This window comes from Amblyomma americanum, chromosome 2 (genome assembly GCF_052857255.1).
Source record: "Amblyomma americanum isolate KBUSLIRL-KWMA chromosome 2, ASM5285725v1, whole genome shotgun sequence".
Classification (NCBI taxonomy): Eukaryota; Metazoa; Arthropoda; class Arachnida; order Ixodida; family Ixodidae; genus Amblyomma; species Amblyomma americanum.
Window position 1 is genome coordinate 73,898,475 of NC_135498.1, and position 26,423 is coordinate 73,924,897.

The 26,423-nt window shown below is 44.8% G+C and overlaps 2 protein-coding genes across 2 annotated transcripts in view; both read left to right on the forward strand.

Annotated features, from left to right (window-relative positions):
* The window catches only part of LOC144119766 (uncharacterized), a 47,088-nt gene that overhangs the window by 3,073 nt on the left and 17,592 nt on the right, over nt 1-26,423 (forward strand). Inside the window, 4 exon segments of the mRNA XM_077652307.1 lie at nt 9,392-9,420; nt 11,693-12,359; nt 12,362-12,677; nt 12,754-12,883. Of these exon segments, the coding sequence (XP_077508433.1) occupies nt 9,392-9,420; nt 11,693-12,359; nt 12,362-12,677; nt 12,754-12,883 (1,142 nt within the window).
* Nucleotides 18,443-21,598, forward strand: LOC144121389 (uncharacterized). Its single transcript, XM_077654585.1, has 3 exons — nt 18,443-18,600; nt 20,020-20,929; nt 21,492-21,598. Coding segments are annotated over exons 1-3 (915 nt in total). The 5' UTR covers nt 18,443-18,597; the 3' UTR covers nt 21,494-21,598.

Consider the following 26,423-nt stretch of genomic DNA (forward strand, 5'->3'; position numbering starts at 1 on the left):
TTGAGAGCCTTAGAGAATGGCCAAGCCGTGTGGTTGCTCGTCGCACTTTGTCCTAAAGCTACTCTGCTTAAGCTTATGACCGCAATTTAGGGCGTGTCGTATCCATTCACATCATTCCACCCTCTCTTTTTGCTCAGTCAACTTTTAATGACAACATAGAAAAATGCATTCAGGTAGTCAAGATACTGACGTGAGCTCCCGTTGCTGTCCCTTGACGACGATGTAGTTCACACTATGAAAGAGTCTCCGCGAATGGCGCCAAAACTGTTCAAATTACAATGCCCACTATTTTGCGTGAGAACTCTCACGTTATTTTTCTACGAAATATTGCAGCAAGTAGTTCGTTCACTTAAAGCTGCTATGTTTCAGCCTTCTCGTGTCATCTACCCACTGTCTGGATTTCTCTCCCCTTCTTTTTGTTCTTCTAAAACATGGCGCATACCCATATGGTGGAGATTGGCCAAGGTGTAGTGGCTTAATCAAGGAAATTTTCATAGGCGATTGCGACAAAAATTTAGCGCTATGGGTGAATTTAAAAAAATTGTATAGATGAAAAACGACAGACGAATATACAAAGTAGCGCAACAAACAGCATTTTGATCAGAAAAGAAGGGCTCGAGTTATTTTAAAAGAGTTACCAGATCAACCTTCCAGTTTCATTTGTGTAATCATGGAGAATCACACAAATTTAATCCAATGCAAATTCTTGGGCGCTCAGACCGAACAGCAATGACACTCGTAGAGATAATGGCAGCCCTAACCTTGAGAGAGGGACCTCCAAGTAAATCTTTCTCTGAAGTGCAAACTTTGGACAGTAGAGGAGAAACTGGTCTACAGATTCAACTTCCTCGCATGAGTCACATAGGTCTGTCGGTGTCGACCCACATCTGAATTGATACAAATTCAAACTGGGAATCCTGCCCCGCAACCGCGTCATCGATACCTCACACAGCCTGGTTTTACACGAACGGGCGTTACAATTATATATAATCAGTTGTATTTAGTAAAGAATCAGGTAACATGGCTGATATGTGCTGGAACCGATGAAACCTGGAAATCGCCGACAGCGTGAAATGCGGGACAAGATGTGTGACTGAACTGTTAAGAGCCGACATTGATAAGAAATCAGCTACCTTGTTTGAATGAATACCTGCATGGTCAGAGGCCCAAACAAAACGAACCTCCTTCAAAGAGCATGTGACAAAATATCGCAGGAAACCCCTTGAAAAATCTGTGTAAGATGTTTCAAGGGAGAGCACAACTGACAAACAATAAGCTAGGATGATACCTTGTGACACTTAACATGAAAATTTGTGCAGGGCCATTTCAAGAACTAAACATTCCGCAACAAATATAGGAACATAAATCGGGATGCGGAGAGAATAGCTCTATGCTAAATCCTGCGAAAAGATGCCAACTACAGTGACAGAGGCATCAGTAGAAAGCACAGTACGATAGGGGTATTCCTTTATGTGATCAGACAGAGGACCATTTAAACTGTTTGCGGGCATGTGTTTTGCATGAGATGGGAAGATGTGGCCAAAATGAAGTTCTACTGCAGCCGGCTTCTCATCAACCCACTGCAAAAAACTGAGAACGACACCAATCGGTGATAAAAAGTTCTGCGTTACCGTAACTTGTGTCATTTGATGCCGTGGCCAATGATGAGGTGGGACTAAGGCTGGCCGAGACACAAAAATAGGAGTACTGACTTTAGTCACCGGGTCAAACGACCAGAGGAAAGTTTGCACTGTCAGTATTCGAAAGCGCGAATATTGAACAGGGATACGGGCTTCCAAAAACAGCAGGGCGTTTGAAACTGATTTTGGGAAACCAAGGCACAGACGTAGAGCGCGCTTTTCCAGTAAGATTAAGGTTTGAATCTTGTAGTTTGCGCTACCATAGAAGAGAATGCTACTAAATTTATGTATAGGTCTGACATATGATTTGTATAGTAACAATAATATGTTGTGACGCATTCCAAACTTGTTATTGCCGATTCGTGTCAGTCGGCGTGAGGAGAGTCCTCCTTTAAACACATTGTTCTCTATATGAAGGCCACAGTCTAATGCTGGGTGACAAGCAACACCTTGATATTTAACGGATGCAACTTGCGGAATCTTGTTAGGGCGATGGACTAGTGAAACGTGCTATGGCGTGTCTGGAGGAAATACTAATACGCCGCATTTGTTAACATTCAGGTATAAATTATTACGGTGCAATCATGCTCTAAGAGCATCCAAATATCCCTCCAAATCACAATAAAGGAAATGAAGATCCCTGGCCGAGGCGAAAAAAGCTATGTCATCTGCATACACAAAAACTATTATGTCGCTGTCCAAAATATTAAAAAGCATCGGTGATAGCACCGATCCTTGCCGCACACCTCCTGATTGATAATATGCATTAGAACATTGGGTTCCCTCTGTGCAGTAAAAGTGTCTGCACACTCAGAAATTCAGATATTCTCGCATAAATGTAGGTTGCAGCATTTAGCTGAACAAGTCTGTTAAGTAAAATAGTATGTTCTACACTGTCATAGGCCTTTGCTACATCAAGAGTTACCAAAGCTGAAACTTCCCTTTTGAATAGCGAGAGCCGGATTCTATTCCCTAAATCCACATGCGCGGACAATATAGAGCATCCGCGACGAAAGCCAATCTGTGCTGAGGTGAGACCGTTAACGTCATGAACATGTTTTTTGAGACCATTATCATTATTAATTCTATTATTTTGGCTGAATTTGAAGTTAGCGCGCAATTGGCATAATATTTTCTAAGACGTGTCCTTTCCCTGCATCTTTCAACAATAAAATACATTTCGCTATCTTCCAAATACTTGGAATCCATGCATTTTCCAGCGAAGCATCGACATTATCTAAGAGGTCGCATGTGAAATCCTGGGTTAATGTTTTAGTCACACCAACAGTGACACCATTTTGTCCTGGAGCTGCAGGATGCAACATTTCCAAGACTGAGAGGAGCTCTGAATTGTCAACCTCGTTATAATCCGAAGAGGGTGAGATTGTGCACAAAGGGACGTTTTCTGTGTCTGGAAACGTAACGCCAATTCCTGAGCCATACACTCCAGGTTTTTTTTAGTCTTTTGCGGTGAAAACGCTGTTTACGTAGTGAGGTGAGGGACTGGAGAAATCTTGTAATGTTCCATGAATTATGCAGGGCATTCTGATAACGAGAATTTGAAAGATATTCGTTTAAATTTTGGTCATACTCCTCATTGGCTTTTGCAATTGTTCGTCTGAAAGCCGCAGAAAAGAATTTGTAATTTAACCAATTCGGTGGACTCTGGTTGCAGGATAGCCTCTTCCAGGCCGCTTTTCTGCGACGATAAGCCTCCTCACATCCTTCTGTCCACCAAAGGAGGCGGGGTTTATTAGAGGGTGCTTCGGGTGCAGTGAATATTCAGTGGTATTGAGTGAGTCCATAATTTTTCTAGGCCTCACACAAGAAAATGATGTGCTCCAGTGATAGGTCACCAAATGTGCAAAGCAAATCAAGAAGATGGAGTACACGCGCAAGATTTGGCGTGGATCGTTGCCCGGCTACTAAAGCAATGTAATTGCAGATAAGGCAGTCACTAGCTGTTTTTAAAGCACCGCAACCGAAGAGTAAGATTTCGCGCGAAAATCAATTTAATTATAGATAAAATTATGTGCACAGAAAGTCCCTACTTGCATACACCGTTTTATTATTATTACATAAGACACCTGACAAACCCGGTTGCTTAAATAAGCTATTTAGTGGGTATCAAAATATAGCATATAACCTTCAATGATTAGATAAAGAATACACGCCAAAATACAGAGGAACAATAATGCTGTGAACGAAAGATAGACTTCTACTCAAGTCAGCGTTTCTTTTTCACACTTTCACAAAACGTTTTTTTACATTACAAGCCTCCAGCTGGGTGCTTAAATTCCCAGCTCTGTGGGCGAACATTCGTAGAATGTAGTTTTCTGAGTTGCTCTTCCCAATAAGGGAACAAGGGCGCGTTCCTCAATACAGTGTGAAATAATTTTCCACTAAATCGCCCAGGCAAACACCCACGCAATTCAATGTTTCAAAGGGGTCCAAGACGCGTTATTTTTGCATGCCTCAGACATCTGAGAACAAGACAATACCGCTAAAAAAGATGAGTGAGATACGACTGAAAATCACAACATTGTTCTCGGAAGAAGGATTTTGATGGATTGCACTTGTCATGGCAACAATGGCCAACTTCTTGGTACAAAGAGGACAATGCTAAATTTTAATTCTCTCTCCAGCCGTTTTCTCAGCAGTTCCTCTAAATAAGGATGCTGCCCACCATAGACAAATTTTATGCGTTTTCTTTAAAAACTCGCCTTTCGGTCATTTCCACAGCACGCCGACCTGATGCGTCAGATAATCTACAGAAAGAATACCGCATTATTGGCCAGCGTCGATTGCCAATAAAGAAAGACGGACATGTTTTTTTTAACACCTCTTAGACGCGGAGTTGGTAAATGCGAAACACGCTTCCACCTGGTTACTTTAGGATCAGAACAGAGTAGCTCATTTTCTACCTGTGGCGGCAAGTGCTAAGCACTAGGCTAGGTCCTGGTAGCTTCGAGATCGCAATGATGTGGGGTCCAGTAAAGTCTGAAAACAAAAAAGAATTTGCGGATTGGCCTCGGGGCTCATTTAAACATTTGGTGGTTGCCGCAATAAAGGCAACAAAATCTTTGGCATTGTCAAAATTCACTTGCACCGTTGCTACATCCCGCGCTTCATACTAACGAGTATGCGAACTTTGTAGCGTTCTTCGCTAAACATTAGCATTCTTTCCCTGTTGCGAAAGTGAACGTAGCATTGCAGGTGTCTCCGCACAGAGTTTCTAACATGCGTCTTCCCTTTGCCGACCATGTTTTATTACTAGACTTACGTGCCCTTGGTTTTGTTTCTCTTCAGCATACACTGTTTGCGCCAGAAGCTGCATTAAAAAGAAGACTAAGAAAGCTGGCGAGTCAAAGCATGCCACAGTATTGCAAGCGTGAAAACTATTTCAGTCGCGAAAAAGTGAAACCCGCAAGTCACATCCGTTTCACTTCGAATAACTAATGGAGAGTATTAGCATCGAGGCACTGAGATGCTCGAAAGGCACGATAAAAGACCGGACAGCAGCTCCTTTACTGTTGGCGGTAAGGTTGAATTAGTATTGCAAAAAATTCCCTTTCGCTCAGACATCTAGTAGAAAAAATTTGTCTGAATTCTGTCGTTTTGACACAACCGTTTTGAAATTTACTCTGAATTGTTCCGGGATTTTTGCTAGCTATTTACCAAAATCTTGAAATGTCTTCTCACGACTTTAACTTTTCAGGTAAGCATTAGAAGAAGTTCAAAGCCATTGCCTGGGTTTCAAGAAGAGCAACAGGTATCATCTGAGCTTTTTTTTTTACTCGAAAAGTGCGCCATGAGGCATAAGTTGAAAAAGGAAGGGGGGAAGGAATGCGCGGGATTGAAAGATAGAAGAAGGAGTGAAGAACCGTTGCGCTGAGGTAGTCGCACAGGTTGCTAATGAAACGGTTGTCCATAGCCCACTTCACGTAGTCACTTTCGCGGTTCCACCGCAGACCCACCTCCCTGAGGAGCCGTTTTCTGATAGCAGCCGTCGCTGGGCACGTCCACAACAAGTGCTGCACATCACAAATGCCCAGTGCAGCGCTACAGTGAGGGCACCTGTCAGGTGCTGGCAAATCTTTGGCACCCCACCGATGACGGACAGATGGTGTCAGAGCCGCCCCTGCCCGAATCCGGCACACGGATACCTCCTCCTGCCGAGTAAGACTACGGCGTAGAGGGTGCGAACACGGAGGAATTAGAGCGCGTGTTCGCTGGCGCAGAACTTCGGAATCGGAAACATAGGACAGGAACAGATCTGGGGGAAGAGGGGAAGGTGGCGGATCGTCTAATGTATGAAGATGAGTCATAGCATCCGCTTGAATGTTATGTGGATCCTGGGCATGGCCGCGAATCCAGTGTATGCGCACAGGACATGGATACTTTGCGCAGAGCACATGAATTGATTGTGAAATCTGGAACGTTCGTCAAGCAGCCTTAAGCTGTTTAAGGGCGGCGCGGGAGTCGGTGTAAATATGAACTGTATTGAATGTTGGAACGAGTGGAAGGGAAGCAATGGCATTATAAATGGTTTGAAGTTCCAATGCCAGGGGAGTGCACGTATCCGCAGTATACGTCGCGCGAGAGTTGAGATGCGGATGAGATGGACTATACACAGGAGTAACTCCCCTCTCTGCAGAATGTGATGCATCCGTGTATAAATGCACCATTCAGGCAGATACGCTGCTGATACCGACGGGGAAACAGTGGGGCGAATGTCAGTGAGCTGACAATAGGACCACTGTGGAAGTGTCTTTAAATGAGCAAGTTTGAGATACTGTTTTCGAGCTCTAGTTGCCACTCGATGGTCGATTATCTGAGCTTTCATGAGACCGGCACACCTCAAATAATTTACGACGGCAGTTTCCTTCAAATAAACGCTTTTAAGTAAGAATTTACGGGTTCATTTTGGTACAACGAAGGCGTAGTCCATCACTCAAGGGCTCCTCTCCTGAAAATTATTGTTATAGCCTATTTTAGCACTCTCAACGTAAGCATGAGGTATCAAAGCCGATTTGCATCCCCATAAAAAGATGTGCGCCGTGTTCTAGCAGTGTATAAAACAGAATTAGCTGGCACACATCTGAAGCCAAACAATTTCAAGCAGAAGGCCTGTCTTGAAGCAAAAGATTTGCCTGCAAAATGCAAAGCCAGGTAAGAAAAGCGCAGCGAAAAGCACTCATTAATTTCCTTTCGCCTACGTTCGGGCCGCTCCCACAAGATTGCATTGTAAAAATCAGATCAACCTTTCAAGCAGTGATGCAGTGTTCCCCGCAGTCCTTGAGGAATTTCTGCCTTAGCCCGCATCTTTTCTCACAAGTGATGTGTTTATATCAGTGCTGTCTTTTTCAGCCTTGTGGACGAGTTAAACGTGCATCGGGCTGGGCGAAGGTCCACATTCTAATCAAATGGCGGAGCACCGTCCTACGAACAAAGCTTCTTCCCACTAAGCGACTCCCCTGTGCTGGTGGGAAAATGTAACCATTTTTTTCAAGGAGTTTGGGCCCCAGCTTTTTGTGTTAAGTATAAAGATTACGTTATCATCGCAACCGATAGCGAAGTCTTTTATTATAGTGATATTTGTCTTTATACACACTCTGATGCAGTTCCTATAAAGCCAAGAATTCGTACTTTGCACTGTAGGAGTGATAATGAAATAATTTTACTCGACAGCATGTATGCCAACAACAGAGTAATTGTTTTTATTTCCGCAAAAGCGCATCTCATATTCTGGTATTTATTTTGTGTGGCGCAGAAAATACCCAGAACAAATATCGCATAAGTATTAATTGCTTGTAGCGAGCGAAAGAGTTTCTTAGCTTACGTGAACCGCTGTTTATGGGAAACCTATGCTACATTCTATAATATAAAGAACCTAATTTAACTGTCATTGTCATTACCTTGCATTTATAAATTTTACAGCAGTAAGCATTTTTATGCCGGCCGCTGACGTACTACGACCCTATTCGTGCAGAAGGAATCGCTGTAAGTGCTAAGGGCAGGGGTCAATTTCGTTCCCTTTCCGAATCTCGCACAAATCTTCAGGGCATGTCGAAAACGTTTAATGTAATCCTCTTTCCATTGTGAATTTGGTCATTTGTTGCTTTTTGTGAAGCTCTCACGCCCTAGCATTGAAACTTTTCGAGAAATAAACAAACAAGCTTGATATGCGCGCTGCCTAAAATACTTTCAGCATTATTGTCACAACTTTTTGTCGCTTAATTTATTTTAATTAGCAACGGTCTACTGTTTTATGCGGCTATGAAGCAAGCTTTGGTGCTTTTTTAATCATATTTTTTTGGACAACTGCTGAAAAAGTGTTTTCTCTATCAAGATAAAAACAGTAATGTTTGTAAACTGCATAGTATTATAATTTCCAGGAAAGAAATCAATACGTTCTAGATAATGAGCCTTCTATAGGTAACCCAGTCTGCAGTACGCAAGGTGACAAAGCCGCTTTGTTCCTCTCGTGGACAATATCTGAATAACAGACTAGACGGCTTTTGTCCTGTATCCATCTATGTCAAGACTTCATCTGCTAGTGTACTATTGTCACTTGCGCAGGTGGATATATAAGTGTGGAACTTCCACAGGCACTACTATTGCGCACCACATCAGCCAGCGTACGCCCCTCTAGTCTAGCTGAAGTCTGTTCTTAGTGACAAAAATATTGCTCAAGACATTTCTCGTGAAAACCTGTGCTTCCAGAATCTCATCGTTAATTCATTTTTTAAGTGTGCGCGCAGTACCTGTAGACGAAAATTTTATGCCGAAAGCTAATTCGGTTCCACACCACAATTATTCCTTTTCAGCAGCAAAAAATTTTAAAGAACAGTCCCTAACTCCACTTCATCACACAAAATGTTCGCACTCCTCCTCATGTTACAGCTCCCAGCCCTCTCATCCCCACTCCGCGTGGGAGTGCCCATTTACCAACCCGGAGCCACCTACACGACACCCCACTACCTCCTCATAGGTGGCTACTCTGTCCTGAGCGATCGCTCAGTCCTGATCAGTCATCAGTGGCTGAATGCGCGGGACCGCAGTATAGAAGTTATTGAAGTCCTGGGCTGAGGGCCGGTTCAGGAGCACCGGTCAATCCACAGTCACTTCTTAAAAGTAAATGTTCTAGTACCACCCCTAAACTTCATTATGCACTTTTTGTTCCTCTATGGACAGGTAGCATACAGTTCTTCAGAGAAACCCATTTTTTTCACCGAAAGCAAAGAATTACAGTGTTTCTATTTTTTATTACCACTAACAATTTTGCTCTTAACGAAATGCTGCTCTTCTTTTTACCGCCCTTTAAAATCTACAAATTTTAAATATACCTCCTCTTCTCTACTTCTCAGACGCACGATAGACTTTCGAATCACCCGCCTCAACTAACTACGTTTTACGCGAAAATAAAAAAAATTGCATCACTCGTAAAGACCGGAACTCAACGTGACATGAAACCAATAATTATGCCCTTTTTTGACTGCAGCACGTTCTGTGTATTGGTATAAGGAAAAACCACTATCCTAATCTTTTCGCATCTCATACCCTCCTCAGCTTCGGTAAATGTGTGAAGGCGGCGATTGAAATACTAATGTCTCAGTGACAAGGCGCGCCTTTTTAGAGTTGTAAAAACGAAAGAAAAAATCGTGTGCATTACCAGACGAGAGCTAGACGCATCCGGGTACGGTTATCTTGCGCACAGATCCACTCTTTGTCTCCATTGCTCTTCGTAGGGTTCCGCGTAAAAACTTGGGTTGAATTTGTAAGTGAGCATTGCTCGCATACGTGCCAGCGTAATACTCGTTCTGGCACGAACAACGCCAAAAGCTGTGCGGAACAGAAGGCAAGAAGAAACGGCATTCGTGTGACGCTAACACTAAGGAAAAGTGAGGAGGAATGGCAGCGAATATGGATCTCCTTAAACCTCAAAGGCGTTGTGTAAGAGTACCTGCTTGTGATACACGCGGCAAGTAATGATTAATTTAAAACTGGGTGTTTCTTTTCCCTCGCCTAATTTTAGAGCCGGTTTGTATCTTCTTTCTATGACCAACAATCAGGTATAAAAGGAACCTCGCGGACTGGCCAGATCAGTAGCTTCTGCTCCTCCAACGCATTAGGGCCACCACCATGGTAAGCCACCATTCTGATTTTCATACCTCTGAATAACCTAAACCCTCACGGTGACAGTCAGCGGTAAAGACCACAGAATGCGTAGGTCTTCCTAGTACCTTGCGCGCTGCAGATGTGAAATGAGTCATTAAGAAATCTTTTTTCTTGCGAAAAACGAAGTTGTCAGTAACTTCTTAAAGTATTGATAAAGTCGCCAAAAATATTTTAATAAAATGCGTGCACATGCAACTAGTTCCACAGGCAACACTCCATAACTTGATAAATATTAATGATTTTACAACTGAACAAATTCATCTGTGCCCATTCAGTCATGTGTGGTCCTATGCACCAAATCAATTTGGGAAAGAAAATGAAATTCCTAAAACAGCTTATGTTCCACCTCTAAATAAATCTGTAATGCTAATGTCAAATGAATGAGGTATGTGCCGTGATAACTACAGGCAGATGACGAGCTAAAATTCATCAAATGTCTCGCAGTGCGTTCGTTTTCTTTCAAAGTGCATTTTTGTGGCCAACGCAGTTTTAAACTCTAACATGGTAAAAAGAATGCAGCGCGAAAAAAACAAGGATGAACAGAAGTGGACAGGACAGGGCGCTGACTACCAACACATTTATTCAGAAAGATGAGCAGCTTATATAACGCAGTCCAACACCCACGTGACCAAGAAAATAGCAAACGCGTTCAACTATCTAATACAAAACAAAACAAAACGAAGTACACAATATCAAAGTGATACATATCTAGGTAACGCAAAGTCAGCCAAGGACAGATAAAACCGAGAGGACCACGACGAACCGCAAGGAACACGCATGGAAAATGATCAGTCAGCGACCTTTGCCGCCAATGCAGCACGAGGCAAAACGAAAACGAAAATAACAATATAGTCACCGAACACTAAGTAAAAGTCGAAGCTAAAAGCAGGGTCAGGGCCAAACGCATAACAAAACAATACAAAACGCAACGCAAAAGCTGAGTCAACCGTTCACAGTCAAACTGAGTCAAAAAAGTTGAAAGTTCTCTAGAACAATAATTAAAAGCAGACGTGATTAAAAAAAGACGTGTTTATAGTGGGCCTAGAAAACTGGACTCCTTGTCTGTAAGTAAAATTGAAGGCGTGCTCACGCACTTGTCTCCAGCTTTGGCTATCATCCTTGGCTCAATGATGACCCTTTCAATTTCTGTCCGCGCCCGTGCTCTGACAGCCGTGCGCGTGTAACATGGTTCGCACCCTTTACAAGACTTGCAATGGTCGTCCAGGTGCCCGCCGCTTTTGTTACGGACCCTCCGGCGGTGTTCGAACAATCTCTCGTTGAGACACCTGCCGGTTTGCCCAATATACACGCGTCCACACTTCAAGGGAATCTCGTAAATGACACATGTAGCACAATGTGTGAGTGGTTCTACATGTCTAATAGGGCAAACCTTTTTCTTTTGCTTTGTCAGCAGTGTACACACTCGTGACAATTTGCACGGGGCTGAGAAGACAAGGTTTACGTTGTTTCTTTTTGCAACCTTCTTTAAATTGTGAGACAACTTGTGAAGATGCGGGATGACGGCCAAAGGAGGTCGTTTGGCCTGTTCTAGATTGCCTGCGTCTTTGCCTTGCACTTTCAATTTCTGGAGAAGAGTCTCTAAAACGCTACTCACTAGTGTTGGTGAGTAGCCAGCACTGTAGCCGTCCTTGTTTTTTTCGCGCTGCATTCTTTTTACCATGTTCACTGACCAACAAGCCCGAACAGCCGCTTTAGTTAAACTCTAAAAACGAACAAATTCACCTAGAATAATTAATAGAAAGTTCCGTTCGATGCAAGCTAGTCACAACAGTGCCTATTAAGAGGAACTTGAAGAAAAACATGTATTATTGTGAGTTCTGCATCACAACGCAACGTTTTATTTCGCCCAGCTTCGTGCCTGCATCGTCCTCGCTCTGGCCACCAGCGCCCTCGCTGGTAACGTCGGCCACTTTGGCACCGGTGCCTACACCCTCGCCAGCAACCTCGGCTATGGCCTTGGTTATGGTAACCTCGGTTACGCCGGTCTTGGCTATGGCGGCCTCGGCATCAGCCACTACGGTCTCTCCCACGGCATTGGCTACTCCGGCCTCACCGGCTACGGTCTTGGCTACGGTTACGGATATGCCCAGCCTGCCAGCTACGCTGTTGCCGCCCCAGCTGTTGCCCGCACCGTCTCCACCTACCACGCTGCTCCAGCCGTGACTGCCGTTCACGCCGCCCCAGCTGTTGCCACCGTCGCCCACGCCGCTCCAGCCGTCGCCACCTACGCCGCTGCCCCAGCTGTCACCAGGGTTGCCACCTACGCCGCTGCTCCAGCCGTGAGCTACGCCGCTGCCCCAGCTGTGACCAAGGTTGTGCAGTCCGCTCCAGCCATTGCCACCTATGCTGCCCCAGCTGTCACCAGGGTTGCCACCTACGCCGCTGCCCCAGCCGTCAGCTACGCCGCTGCCCCAGCTGTGACCAAGGTTGTGCAGTCCGCTCCAGCCATTGCCACTTATGCTGCCCCAGCTGTCACCAGGGTCGCCACCAGCTATGCTGCCCCAGCTGTGACTGCTGTCCACGCTGCCCCAGCCGTTGCCACCTACGCTGCTGCCCCAGCTGTCACCGCCGTCCACGCTGCCCCAGCTGTGGCCACCGTCCACGCTGCTCCAGCTGTTGCTGCCGTCCACGCTGCCCCAGCTATCGCTACCTACGGTACCTACGGTTCCTACGGTCTTGCCCACGCTGCCCCAGTCTACGGATACGGTGTTGGCTCCCTCGGCTATGGCGTCGGCTCCTATGGCTATGGCCACGGTCTCCTCGGCTACGGCCTGAACTACGGCTACGGCCTCGGCAGCCCACTGAGCTACGCTACCCTTCTCCGCAAGAAGAAGTGTAAGTATTTACGGAGATGTGTGCTATCAGTTGGCCCTGGTGGTTGTCTAATATGTTGCTCTTTTTCACATTCCAGAAATTTCTTTCCTTTCCTACATCGCACCAGGATCGAAGCATACAACAAAGGAGGAGCAGGTTTCGAGACCTTTATCAGCTGCACCGATAATAGTCGAGAAATAAACTGTTCGTCACTACTTGGCTTCTTTGTTGTTCTCGAATCGTCAATGAGCTGCCAATGCTCTATAGAGCTGATTACTGGGTCTTGGCGTTGATCAGACCAAGAATGAAATTCATCCAAGGGATGGTGGATGCGCTTGTTTAAATTCTTTTTTTCTGAATTTTAAATATTTGCCCTTTAGCCTACTGGCCAAAGCCTGAATGCTTCGATCAGCTTCATTTTTACGTACCTCAACAGGTGATACTTTCAGAAATCTTCGTCAATGACATAATGGACTGTGATGCTCTATTTATAGGTGCATACGTTGTTTGGCAATCATTTTAAAACGCTTAAGGGTGTTATTTTTCAAAAAATTGTGAGATAAATGTATTATTTCTGCGTAATTCTATTCTGCACCTATCATCTAAATATATGTAGTGCTCCACCTGCGATAAATTTGAGGCAGCATATTAGTCCTATTGGAATTTTTCGTGGCCAAGATTCACAAAGAGCACAAGTTGAGGAAAACACAAACAATGGTAAGCAAAAGCTATGCAACGCAAGTGGCAAATGAGAGTTTTTTTACAGAAGGGTGCTCCACACTTTCTGAGATACAATTTTCAACTAATTGAACTCGGTTCTAAAGATTCAGCAGTCTACTACAAGAGGCAAGACGAATGAATCGACGCTACAGTTGTCAGCTTTTCACAGTGTAGCGGACGATTGATGATCTGCGGGTGAAAGATGGCTAATAACGGCATTGTTCAATTCTGATGTCAACTTTGATCGTTCTTCGGAAGTAAGCCTGTTAACCGAAAGGTGTGCCGCAAGCTGCAAATGAGATATATATAGGACTGAATAAGAAGTATGCGAAACGACTGCAATATCATTGCCCTCATCCACCGGAATGATACTTCATCGGAGGCTCAGAAAAAAATACAGGCTCTGTTCAGCCACATACACATTTCATTTTTCTTACGAGGAAAGAAGTTCATTGACAGATTGCATAAAAGCGAATACAGCACTCCACGACGCAGAACGACGGAAAATCTTGTGGTGTCTACAGAAAGAATTGCACAACTTAAAAAATTCATGGAGATTGACAGGGTGCCCCTGAAGGCCTTTCCAAACTCTGGTGCACGATAACCTCTGCGTAATTTAAACGGTAAGTAAGCCTCGATAAAAGTAGGTTTTCCCGGCATAGCGCTATCTTTTGAAGTCTTCTGACCGAGAATTCGACGCACGTGACGGCGGTTGAAAGTGTCCGCTTTACTGCAGCACAAACAGCGCCAAAACGTTGAAGTATGCGACCAGAAAGGCTCGCTTCACTAACTCTCAGAAAATTCTATTTTCCCGCATTATAGTCGTACAGCTTATTACTGCTGTTTTGAAAGGGTTTAGATTCCGACGCTTAACCTTGTCAGTGCTCTAAGGGTCCGAAAATATGCAGTGCATGGGTGCATTTTTTTAAGTTCGACAGCAACATTACACAGAGTGTGTGATGTAAATTTCTGTACCTTTCGTCCGTTGTCAATTCTTCGCTCCAAAGAATCATTTTTTAGGTTTGCCGAAACATAATTGTTAGTTTTGGTGTACCGAGAACAAGCCGATTTCTGAAATTTTATATTGTAATACTATGCGAGACCTTTCTGCCCTTCCTTTGGATGAGAAATTTACATGATTGGCAACGTCAAAAACGCAGCTGTTACTACAATTTTCGTGAAGCTTCTTTCTAATCACTGAATAATATGAATGGTACTAGCATAACCAAACAGTGAGTAAAACAAACAAGTGACCCAACTAGTCTACATGTGTATTACCTAGACGAGCGAAGCAGTGCAAGTTGTCAAGAACTGGTCATTTCTCCTGCAGCAGCACTCCGTTTGCAATGTCACAAACATTAATTGCGTGTTATTTCCGGCTACTAACGTTTAGAACTAATTTTCAGGTGAGCTTTCTGGAGGAGAGCTGTTTAGCCGTCTCCAAGAGTAATTACCTCCGAAATGCGACGAGAGCGCAGCGATCATAGCTGCCAACAGGAAGAGTCATATATAAAACAGCGCAAAACATACCACAGAGAGAAAGATAAGACCCAAACGAGAACGCTCAATCTTTCGCCTCACATCATGTGCGCTCAATCTGCGTGTAGCCGTGGTGCGCAGCAAGTTCTGAACCGAAAGCTTTGAAAAGCGTTCATGCTGTGTGAGATTGCTACGCGGCTGGTGAATCGGTTTCGTTATCACTTCAGGCGTCTGATCGGCTACTTTTGGCAGGCTGCGGGTCTGAAAACATTGCAAAGTTTTTATTATTTCTTGCACGCACTCAAGCAGACATGCCATGCATGCACGTCATCAGTGTGAGGCGTTTTGTGAGCGCGTGGTCTTGTGTTTTCTGCACAGTGCAGAAGAGAGCCCGCTTTTATATTTGCTGAAACATACGTACCTGAGAAGTACCCGCATGTACAATCACCTCTCGTTTGACTCGTAAGTTTCCCAGCGCGGGTCATCATGTGTGCAGTACCTGAAGCACCGATTCGCAAGGCAGGGCCTTCCGCGAGGAAGACGTTCAACCAGCTGATGCGGGTTCGTCAAGAATATGCGTGCATCCCTGCCGACAGCTCTAGCCAGCGGGCGGTCAACTACAGTTGGGCGGTACGTATCCTGAATGGTTTCCGCTTATAACCCAGAGGATGCAATTCACGAACATAGGAATGGCAAAGACCACATCAGAGTCAATCACGAGGGCTGTCTGCAACGATTTTTTAGTGCACAAACATGCGATAATCGAGAGCACAGTACGCCATTTGATGACAAATTCGCGGGCAATTTTTCATTCAGATGTTACGTTGAATGAAATGCGTTCAAGCACGGCTGCTGCTCGCAATCTTTTTAGGATCTCTCGAAGATACGTTTACTACACTTAATGACAGCACACAACGCGCCGCTGGCCACACGCTCGCGTTATCAATCATCGTCAGCGTATACATGCGTTAGTCCGATCAGCAGTTTGTGCTTCAGTCTGCGGCTACCATCGATAGCTTCACCGAGCTCCATTCGCTGCCTTCGAGCCTTTATCTACCCTACGCGCGGGTTGCAACGGGGTGCAGATGCACACGACGCAGCGGAGAACCCCATCAAAATTGGGGGCCGCCTGCACTTGCACGTTGCCGCCGTGACCACTCATTTGTAGACTTTCGGTTTTTCGGTTTCTGGCAGCGTTTCCGGTCTCTGAAAGTGGCGCCTCTGATTAGTCGAACTGCAAAGACGTCATAGAAATGACGTCACGGCAATTCATTTCACGCAAGCGCTTTGAATGTAGACCGGTTTCGGGAATTTCGTTTGCGGTTTTCTCAGCAACGTAACCACCTTTCCGAGCAGAAAAAAATTAGCGGTGGTTTAGTTCCGGTTAAGCATGGAGTAACGCGATAGCTACAACGCTGGCCGAGCGGAACTTTGTCACGTTACCAACCACGTGACGAAGTGATCAGCCACAGCGCCGCGCCGCTGGCAGCCGCTCCGCACCATGTGACCAACAACGTGACAGCGTGGCGGCGCCGCCACGCTGAAGGCTCGAAATGCTACCGTAATGTAGCTATCGCTACAAAATGTCAGTGGAGGTTCAAAGAAAAATCTATCCGTCTTGCTTAATTTGATATTTTCCTTTAGTGTATCTTTAAAGAAGCACACGACTTCGCTTGTTGAGCAAGATGCCGCTGTGGTCTGCCGCTCAAGCAAGCATGCTATCCGATCCAACACGCTGCATATAGTAGGACACACATAAAAAAACTGGTTGTGACCACAGCCCATGGTCCGCAGCGCCCTGTGTTACTCCGTTGAACGATGAAAACATTTAACGGAATCAATTATTAATGTGTGATTCTGATAAACAAATACAAGAATAAAAATTCTTGAACTAATACTAATTTCATTTGGTGGTTAGCTTCTTCTTTAGGCAGCAAAAAAAAAGCCATAAAAGCAGACTACTTCTTTTTTGTGTCGGAATTCTGTGCGCAGGTCGAAAAGGAGCTTCACGGCAGCCTTAAGTTTTATCCGCGCCTCTGCGGTGGCCCATTGGTTAAGGCGCTCGGCTCCTGACCCGAAAGAAGGTAAAATTCTACAGGCCCGTTTACTGTGCGATGTCAGTGCACGTTAAAGAACCCCGGGTGGTAGAAATTTCCGGAGCACTTCACAACGGCTTCCCTCATAGCCTGAATCGCTCTGGGACGTTAAACTCCCGTAAACGTTAGGTTTTATCCGACTATCAACGCCGCCACGTCTCCAATATCGCTGGTGCACACAGTAAAAAAAATTGCACCCTTAAACGCGTAACACTAATGACTAAACCCTACTAAGAACCCTATTTTTTCGCTTTTAAGAATGGTGCGCTGAGCATGTTAGCACTGTTAATGCGATCATGCACACTAAAAAGTGCAAAGGTGCGTAAGGGTGTACGGGTGCTCTTTGAATTTTTGCGCAACTCTACAGTAATTCAATCAAGCGTGCTTTAAAATTAATGCGAGCTATTCTAGCTTTCCATTAAATGACAGCTGCAGCTTTGATGCGTTCCGCTTTGAATGCGATTTGCGCCCCCACATTGCGATAATTGACTGAATTAGTTTAGCTTAAATGCTAAAAATCACTGACCCCAAATAGGGGCTCCTGAAATGACATATATAAACTAGAGAACTGACGCAACTTGGGGGTGAGCATTTCTAGTTTGTTTCTGCTCCGAGTGAAATTTCATTGCGAAATGAAAACCTACAATAAGACTGGTTCTTTTCCACGCAATAGCAATACAGGGGAAAAAAGAGTGGCTGAAGGAGAAAAAAAAAAGGTTCTCCGCAGTACTCTTTTCTGATTCATGTCCCTGTTACTGCTTTGAGATATAAATACATGTGTCCACGTGTCTTAAAACAAAATTTATTGTAAAAAACATGCTGTGCTTGGCATCTTTATGAACCAATCTTAACGTCGGTACCAGAAAGCTATGTAAGAGTATGTTTGAAGTTATAAACACCTTTAAAAAAAACATCAGTGTCATAAGTTCTCCTTGTGCGCTATCTATGCGTCGAAGAATCATTAGGCGAAAAGACGCTTAGGGCTCAAGGCACACCTTTCCTTTTGTTAACCAAATGCGAGCGCATAATCCGCGCCCCGTTAAGCACGCGAGATAAGCACGCGCAAGCGAACAAAAGCGATTCACGACCGCTCGCAAATCTCGAGTTCGTTGTTGTGGGGCGCCCGCGGATTGAATTATCGAATCTTCACGACGACTGCCAGGCGTTCGCAGTCCCGTCGTATGAAGAAAGAAGCAGATAATTAATGCAGTTTCCTTCAAGTGGGCCAGCAGGGGAGCGGCGGTGCGATGCTACGTGAATGCGTTTGCGATGTTCGGATGGCCCTGGTGAAAAGGTGACACAGGGCAAAGAAACGAGCCAACAAGAGGAAAGGATTGGCGCAAGAGGAGGCAAGGGAACGGGAATATCTGAGTCGACCTCCGCGGCGCACGTTTTGCTTTGCCTCCTTTCTGCGGCGATGTTTACACAGTTCGGCGTTCGATGCTCTGTCCCTCTCTCGCCCCACTGCGTCGACTTCTTATCCTTTCACTGCGCCAGGACGGGTTTGAAACGTGTTGACTGCTGTTGCCGGCCATATACCACGCCCTGTACCTCTCGCCTTTTTTTCCAGAGAAAAGTGGGTATAAAAGGGAGGCGGGTTGCAGTGAAAGATTCAGAAGCTCCTTCTCCTTGAAGAAACCGACACCATGGTAAGCAGGATACCCGTCAGCAGCCTTTTGCCTTGTAATTCTCACGTTCTTAGGCCGTCAAGCTTGAAGGAAAATGAACCTGTGAACCAGATGAAAAGTTAGAGTGCGGAACATGCAACAAGGCTCGAAATGGCCGGAGGGTTTGACGATGGTTCTGTTCATTTCATTGTTCACAGCCAGCAACCAGCTAGTTGGCTAAGTCTTTTTAGCAGTAATTAAGTGCATGCCGTACTCTAAAAGCGACTGGTTCGATTTCAACGAAATTTTAAACATATGGCTGAAGTTACCTCAAGCTTGACCATGTTTTACATTTACCGCACTTAAAATCAAAGTTCCAGTTTTTTTTTTTTTTGCTCTAAATTGTCTTGCGTTCGCTTTTACTGCTCGCTCCCCACAGGAGTAAATCCGTGAAAGCACACATTTCCAGATCTCAATTTCCAGAAACAAAGGGTGGGACTTAAGGAAAGTTTCTTTTTAAGCAAGAAGCCCAAGTAATGGTGCTCTTTCTCTGCTACTATTCCGAGACGTATTAAAAACACATGCACGAATAATGTATGCTCCAATAAGTCAATGATTATGAGATATCTTTGCGTTTCCTTCAACCTGAAATCACTTACTGTCAAAAAATGAAGTGAAAAAATAGAATAATACGAAAGAAAATTTTTTAATACTCTTTAAAAAACAGCGAAACGCTGATGTTCATTTTTTAGGTATAGAATCGAATAAAGGAGGAAAATAAAGTATGAGGAGCCAGTATGAAATGCGGCCTCTAAAAAGCAGTTAAGCTGAACTCCTCACACTTTGGAAAATGTCGAGTGGATAACCACCACATATAGCGCCTTAATAAGTATGCTGCATATGACTTCGAATTCAATGCTGTTGAAACGAAGTCCAAGCCAACGAAAGGAGCAGCGAACAGCTATTCATTTAACTTTTTGACGTGCAAAAACCTTTCCAATCCTCTTAAATAAAAAATCGCTGCTGTTTACCTATTGCAGTGGAAGTTATACATGAAGTCCGTAGCAACTTCGCGGATACGATAAACGAAGGTCTTCGTGGCGTGATCTGTGTCTCATAAAATTAGTTTCTTTTTTTTTGCAAACGGTCATATTAGAGTGGTCGACGCAGTCCTCCTTGTCCGCAACTGAAAATGAATCGTCGTTTCAGATATGTCATCCATTTATTTCCGAACCGTTAACATACATTTATAAAAAATCAAGTTTAACGTGCTTTAAAGTGTCACATGATAAAAACCTCAAAACGCACCTTTCGCACAAATCCATGAACCTTCTCCACTAACGCATCCCAGATTTGAGTACTACTATTTCGTAAGACAACCGTGCGGAGCCTTTCTGAGTGTCCTAAGTGATGGCCGCCAAAGTCCACGAATGTTAATTCCAATATTTTACCTCCTTATAGCTTCGCGCCTGCATCCTCCTTGCCCTGGCCACCAGCGCCTTCGCTGGCTACGTCGGTGGTGGATACGCCCTTGGTCACGGCCTCGGTGGATACGCCCTTGGTCACGGCCTCGGTGGATATGCCCTGGGTCACGGCCTCGCTGGTGGTTATTCCGTTGGTCACGGACTTGGCCTCGGCTACGCTGGCTTGAGCGGATACGGCCTCGGTCACGGCATTGGATACTCCGCCCTCACCGGCTACGGCCTTGGACACGGATACGGTTATGGCTACGCACCGGCTGCCAGCTACGCTGTCGCTGCGCCCGCTGTCACCCGCGTCGCCACCGCTGTGCACGCCGCCCCAGCTGTAGCCGCCGTCCACGCTGCTCCAGCCGTAGCCACCTATGCTGCGGCTCCAGCCGTCGCCAGGGTTGCCTACGCTGCTCCAGCTGTGGCCAGGGTTGCCTACGCTGCTCCAGCTGTGGCCAGGGTTGCCTACGCTGCTCCAGCTGTTGCCAGGGTTGCCTACGCTGCTCCAGCTGTGACCAGGGTTGTCCAGTCCGCCCCAGTCATTGCCGCAGCTCCTGCTGTCACTGCCGTCCACGCCGCCCCAGCTTACGCCGGCTATGCCGCTGCCCCAGTGGCTGCCGCTGTCGCTGCTCCAGCCGTCGCTACCTACGCCGCCCCAGCAGTTGCTGCCGTCCACCACGCCGTGCCAGCTGTGGCCTCCTATGGTGTAGCCCACGCTGCTCCGGCCGTTGCCTCCTATGGTGTTGCCCACGCTGCTCCAGTCTACGGCTACGGTGTTGGAGGCCTCGGCTACGGCGTCGGCAGCTACGGATACGGCCACGGCCTCCTCGGTTACGGTCTGAACTACGGCTATGGCCTCGGCTCTCCATACCATTACGGCGCTCTCCTCCGCAAGAAGAAGTGTAAGTTCGAAGGTTTCCTTGCAGGTCTTGTTGAGGTTTATTAGGGAATTTCTCAGTGGTTACGCCTACGACAAGGTGCTTAAGGGGAGCAGAATTAGCCCTTTTTGTTTTAAGCAATTAAAGTCAAATTTCTCCCGGAGGATTAGAAGCTTGCTCATTAAAATACAGTAAAAAATAGGATTGAGTAATTTAAATGGCCGTCACCAATTGACACCAAGAAATATGGCTGTCATAAGAACTGAGTTACGGGCACCAGAGCCTGCTATTTGAAGTCTCCTGCATTCGTGAGGAACCGCAAGCATATATGAATTAAGTCTTACGATTGTTCAAATATTTTCTCATGCACACGAAAACGCAGAAACGAACAGGAATACGGAATAGTCTTCTTCATAGGAAGTGCTTCTATTTATTTCCGGAAAAATCTCTCTTAGTAGCAAGCAGGTATTATTAGGGCAGAGCGAACCGTGCCGCTAATTAAGTTATTGCTACATGAGCCGAGTCACTGAATCCTTCAATCGTGTTTATTGACTTTTCCTGCTTTTTGTTTATTTTTTCTCTGCAGAAATATTCGGCAAGACATAAGAGGATGCTCTCAACGGCTCAATTCAACGCATGGCGGTTTCTCTTGGAGTTGTGATGCTTTCAAAGGAATAAAATCCTTGTTGAATATTTCTGCCTATGTTTGCTACATTTGCATGTGTGTCCTGTCATGTGAACGTTTGCGTATATGAGTGCGCCTGAAGGTATGCATTAGATAGCGTGTACTAGGGACACTCACTGAAAGCTAAGATCAAGTTTTCCTGATTTTTCATGACCGTACTCTATCAGAACAACACATATCCACTTCGTTTAAAATAGGAAAACCATCGTGTATAACATTGAGATCTCCCAAGAAATTTCTAAATTTCGAAGGGACGTCTTGTTCGTCAAGTGATCACATATAAAGAAGTGAAATCTCTGAGGACCAGCCTTTCATTCAAGGAGCTTATAACCTAGCTCTCCTGTATAAAATTTTGTTCACTACGGAGCGAAACCAAAAGCTCGGTCTTTAAAAATATTTTTGCAGGTTGCTCGAAGAAATGCGCTGCAAATGGGTAACGGAATCCAAGAACAAGTTTACAATAGAACTTCGCTCTCTTTAAGAAAGAGCATATGATTTAGCCACTAATTTATACCGGGTTGTACGCCTGAGATGTTCTTCAATCTTTAAAAAAGCCTTTTTGGTTTACAAGAGCGCTTTTTCGGCATAGTATTGTCGGTAGCGTATAGCGTCAGAACACAGCTAACCCGAGCTATCTAATGGGCTTGTTAACTAATATCGAAAATAATGTTAGTCACCTATTAATTGAAAGGTGTGTACCCCACGGTAAGTAATATCTATATCAGTTTTTTTAAATTTCGTAAACGCAGCTATCCTCGGCGCTTTGGGCCATATAATTTCTTACTATTACCTAGAGGGAAAGCTGGCGCCCCGCCTATGGGAGTTTGCATGGAGCTTCCTCGAGACAACCTCAGCCACCATAGGCGCTCTAATCATCATAAGACGGAGATCTACAGACTGCAGAACCACAACTCTTGGCCAAAAAATAATGCAATCATAAACGCTGCTCGATAATCAAGAATGTCCTAACATTCAACATCCTGTCTACAAATTCCAACAAACGAGCAGAAAGGCATATAAATGTAAAATTTGCCCAAAATAAGCGATGGCTTGCACTCCTATTGGCCAAATTTTGCAGACCAAAAAGCCAATATTTCGTTCTTGACCGGCGCACTTTTCAAAATAAATATGTTTGCAAAAAAAAACGTTGTTGCTTAAACACTTTAAGAGGTTTTTTAGTGGCATATTGGAAAACAGAAGCCTTTTATTGGCGTCGTGCACTGTTTCGTTTTAGATACTATGACTTTTGCCCACTATACGTTCGCGCCAAGATCGACTGCGCGTGGGGCGCGCCGTGGACGGAATGGGACATCTAAGTAACGCCACTCTGTGTTCCCGAAAAATCCGACTATCCCACAACAAGTAGCTCACCGGCCCATGATGATTTGAGCGCCCATGTTGGCTGCATTGCAACGCAGTCAGCTTTTCCTCTAGTTAACATTAAGAAACTCTATGCTTTCGGCAAAGAATTTTTTTCTATAACGTGCCACAATATATGCGCTTTATAAAAGCATGCCGGGAAAACAACCCCTCTAGTCCGCAAAACTCTTTGAAATAGCCAAAATTTGTGGGGTGTCGGTGCCTATGGCAACTGCGTTATCGAAGTCATAAAACATGATATGGATACCCCTTAAGTTGGGCTACCTGTCTCTCAGTAAATACTAATACTAACGGTAATAGTTAAACCAAACTAATCATTATTAGTTAACCATCCTGCAAGATAACATGTCATTGCTGTAATCTGGCGCGCTGCACCTCTGATAATGTTAGAAGATTTGCAGGCGAAATCGCTATTTTTTTATATACCTTTTTTCCTCCCTTTCTAATGGCACACATGCCATTAGCATACAGACCTAAGAAAACGCATGCACAACGTTAACTTTTATTCACCAAAAAGAAACGCGGTTTTGGGGCCTATGAATTGCGTGCTTCCTTCTCAATCTGGAGTTCCTTGATTGGACCCCCGCACATTCGTAAGAAATATTATTTTCTTTTACGGATGACGTCCCGAGGTGATATGGCTTTTGGTAACACTTCTTCTGAATAAACGCCGGACTCTGTTGATGATGAGCCATGTAAGGCTTTCGTCTTAGAAAGCCTGTTCTTAAAAATTGCAGAACATCTCCGGTGATACATCGGGTATTAACATCGTGGGAAGGTAGAAAAGGAATAGAGAACATTCAGGGCAAAGCGCTGGCTTCCATCCAGCGATTCTTCAAGGTAGACGAATAATTACGCAGGAAAAATGCGCATCGCCAACTCAGTGTGGACACTATGACAGAGACGTGTGTGCAAATTTGTGGAGCATAATAACAACACTATTTTGGTGGGAGCTTCAAATGATTACGATTTGTTAGGCAATTAAAGATACCTGTCGCCGGACAAACAGAACTGAGGGAAGCAGATAATAGTGAGAAAAGAGCCGCTCGTTTCATACACTTATAAAAGACTGCTACAGTCACTGAAAGCAAGGAAAGCACCAGGAATAAAACGGTAATATATTTCCCGAACTCAAATTGGCGTCAAAAGCTCACAGTCAGATAGTTATAATTCAGTTAAACAAGGCGCTTTAATGAAAAGAGAGAGGTACCAGTATTTATTGAATTGGGAGTTTTTTTTTTAATCTAGCAGGATTCTTTTCGATGTCAGTAGGTTCTAAGAGCCAATTGCACTCGTATTGCGAATGGTAAAAAAAAGGAAGGTTTATTAAATCTATTTCACGACGCAAGTATGCTTTGGATGCTCGCAGAGTTCGAAAAGCGGGACGAGGTACGCGAGGGCTGAACAATAGGTGTTTAGACCAGGCTAAGGAGTCGGTATAATTATTTATGTAATGTACAAAGGCGTTAAAGTGTGCGAATAATTGAAGTGGGCTGAATTCAAGAAATGACTTAATACAGCGTATGCTGAGAAATGGGTGTTATCTTCCAGTTATAATGGGGACCGCCCTGTCCAGGTGGACTCATTTCTTTGAAGTCTAATGAGGGAGCCAAGTTGCATCGTGGGAACGAAAAATCTGCTTCCAAGTTTATGGAGAAAAAAGATCTGAAGAAGCGTGATCATTAAAAAAATCTAGAGCAGTATTTTGTAAAGATTGCATTCGTTTTTATTAAATTTTCTCTGCTGGTTTCTGCTCCCCGCTACGAAGGCCGTGGGGGAAGGCGTCGCTTTGAATGTGTCAGACACACAATCATGATGGCACTCACTTCCATGAATACGCCCCATGCTGCACTGGTGGACAGGCGCCGACTCTGGCGAATGGCTCAAGAGGAAAAGCTTTATCGGCGCTAATACTATCTCTGTGAAGAAAACATGTGGTGATTGTGAGATCATTTGGCCGACTCTGGTCTCAGTCACTGGCCCGGACTTACGTGGCGGAAGTAGGACGGCTACCAGTGGTGCCAAGTCCTCGGTGGCTGTGCCTGTGCTTGCTGTCTAGTTGGTTTACGTCTAGGAAATTAAGAACAGTGCAGAGCAGAAATGGACAAAGAAGGCATGGACGCGAATTTGGAAGTATGCAACCGTTTTGTCCTGCTGGTGCCTTTTTTGTCGCTGCCTTTCGCGCATACATACCGCGCTCCGTTTGATTGCGCGGCTGCTTCCCTAACTCCTATTCCTTCAATCACTGTTCGCGACAAAAACTAACATGAGTGACTCGGCAGTAGCACGTTACACAACACGACCCCTGGTTATCTATGCAGTATGTCGTCTTTAGGAAACGCGCAAAGTTTAAAAAATAAAGCTGTCGAATTGCCGCCAGTCGGCAGCATTGTCAATGGAAGATGTTTTCTGTAACGTATGCGAGCGTCGTCGGCGTATAAATGACCTTTGCGGCAATGTGTTTAAAAATAGGCGTCGTATCAAAAATAGGCTTTCATGATTGCAGGCCTGTAGACCTTGTTCAAGCTAAATAAGTAAACTTGAAAGAATAAAAAGTGCAAGGTTAACTTGCACTAACCCTAATGAAACATCGCTTTTCCGAATAGAATCAACTAATCTATGGCTTATTTAAGGATCCAGCCACGTCAAACTGCCTCCACAGAGCGTTCTCAAGCAGTTAGCAATAACTATAACGGGCTCGCCTATATATACTGGCCCATAAAATTGCCCTGTCTCGTAGAGTCCTTGACGACGCCTGCGACACCCACCGTTAAGAGCTGCGACAACATCGTGGATGCGCAAGTGTCTGCTGGAGTTCACTATATCTCAAGATTGTGCTTTTTTATCTTTTTCTGCAGATCGGTGCCAACACGGCGCCTTTCAGGGATTAGCTCAATGCATCTTACCTTGAGCTCGTTGTTTTCATTTATGCGCGCTCTCTTTCCTTCGCCAAAGTCTTTTTTCTCCGAGTGTAGTAAGTGAGGCGCGGCGGTAAGCAATTTTCTTTGAGGGCTCGTACGATGAACGCCACAATTTATTTCGCAACTTTGTATTGAGCGTAGCCTATGCTCCACTGCTCCTGAAGCTCCATATGGCGAAGTTATGGCCATATAACGGCTGGTCAGATCTGTCGTCATTGCAAAACTGTCTACGCACAATTTGTACTGCCCGTATATCATGTCCAAGCCATCTAGAAAAAGCTGCACGCATGGTCAGTCAACACGCTGCTGACTGCACTTTGGTGGAATAAGGCAATTAATTTCGATGGCAAAAGGAAGGCGTAAAAGAAGTACTCCCACGATAAAAAAAAGCTCATGAATATTTATAAGATATTTATGCGCATTTAATTATTGTTTGTTTTCGGGTAAAGTAGAAGCATACAAGTGTTGATAAGTACGTGCTACGACTCATCTTTCTTATAGTGAGAGTGATCAGGCACAAAAAAACTGTGAC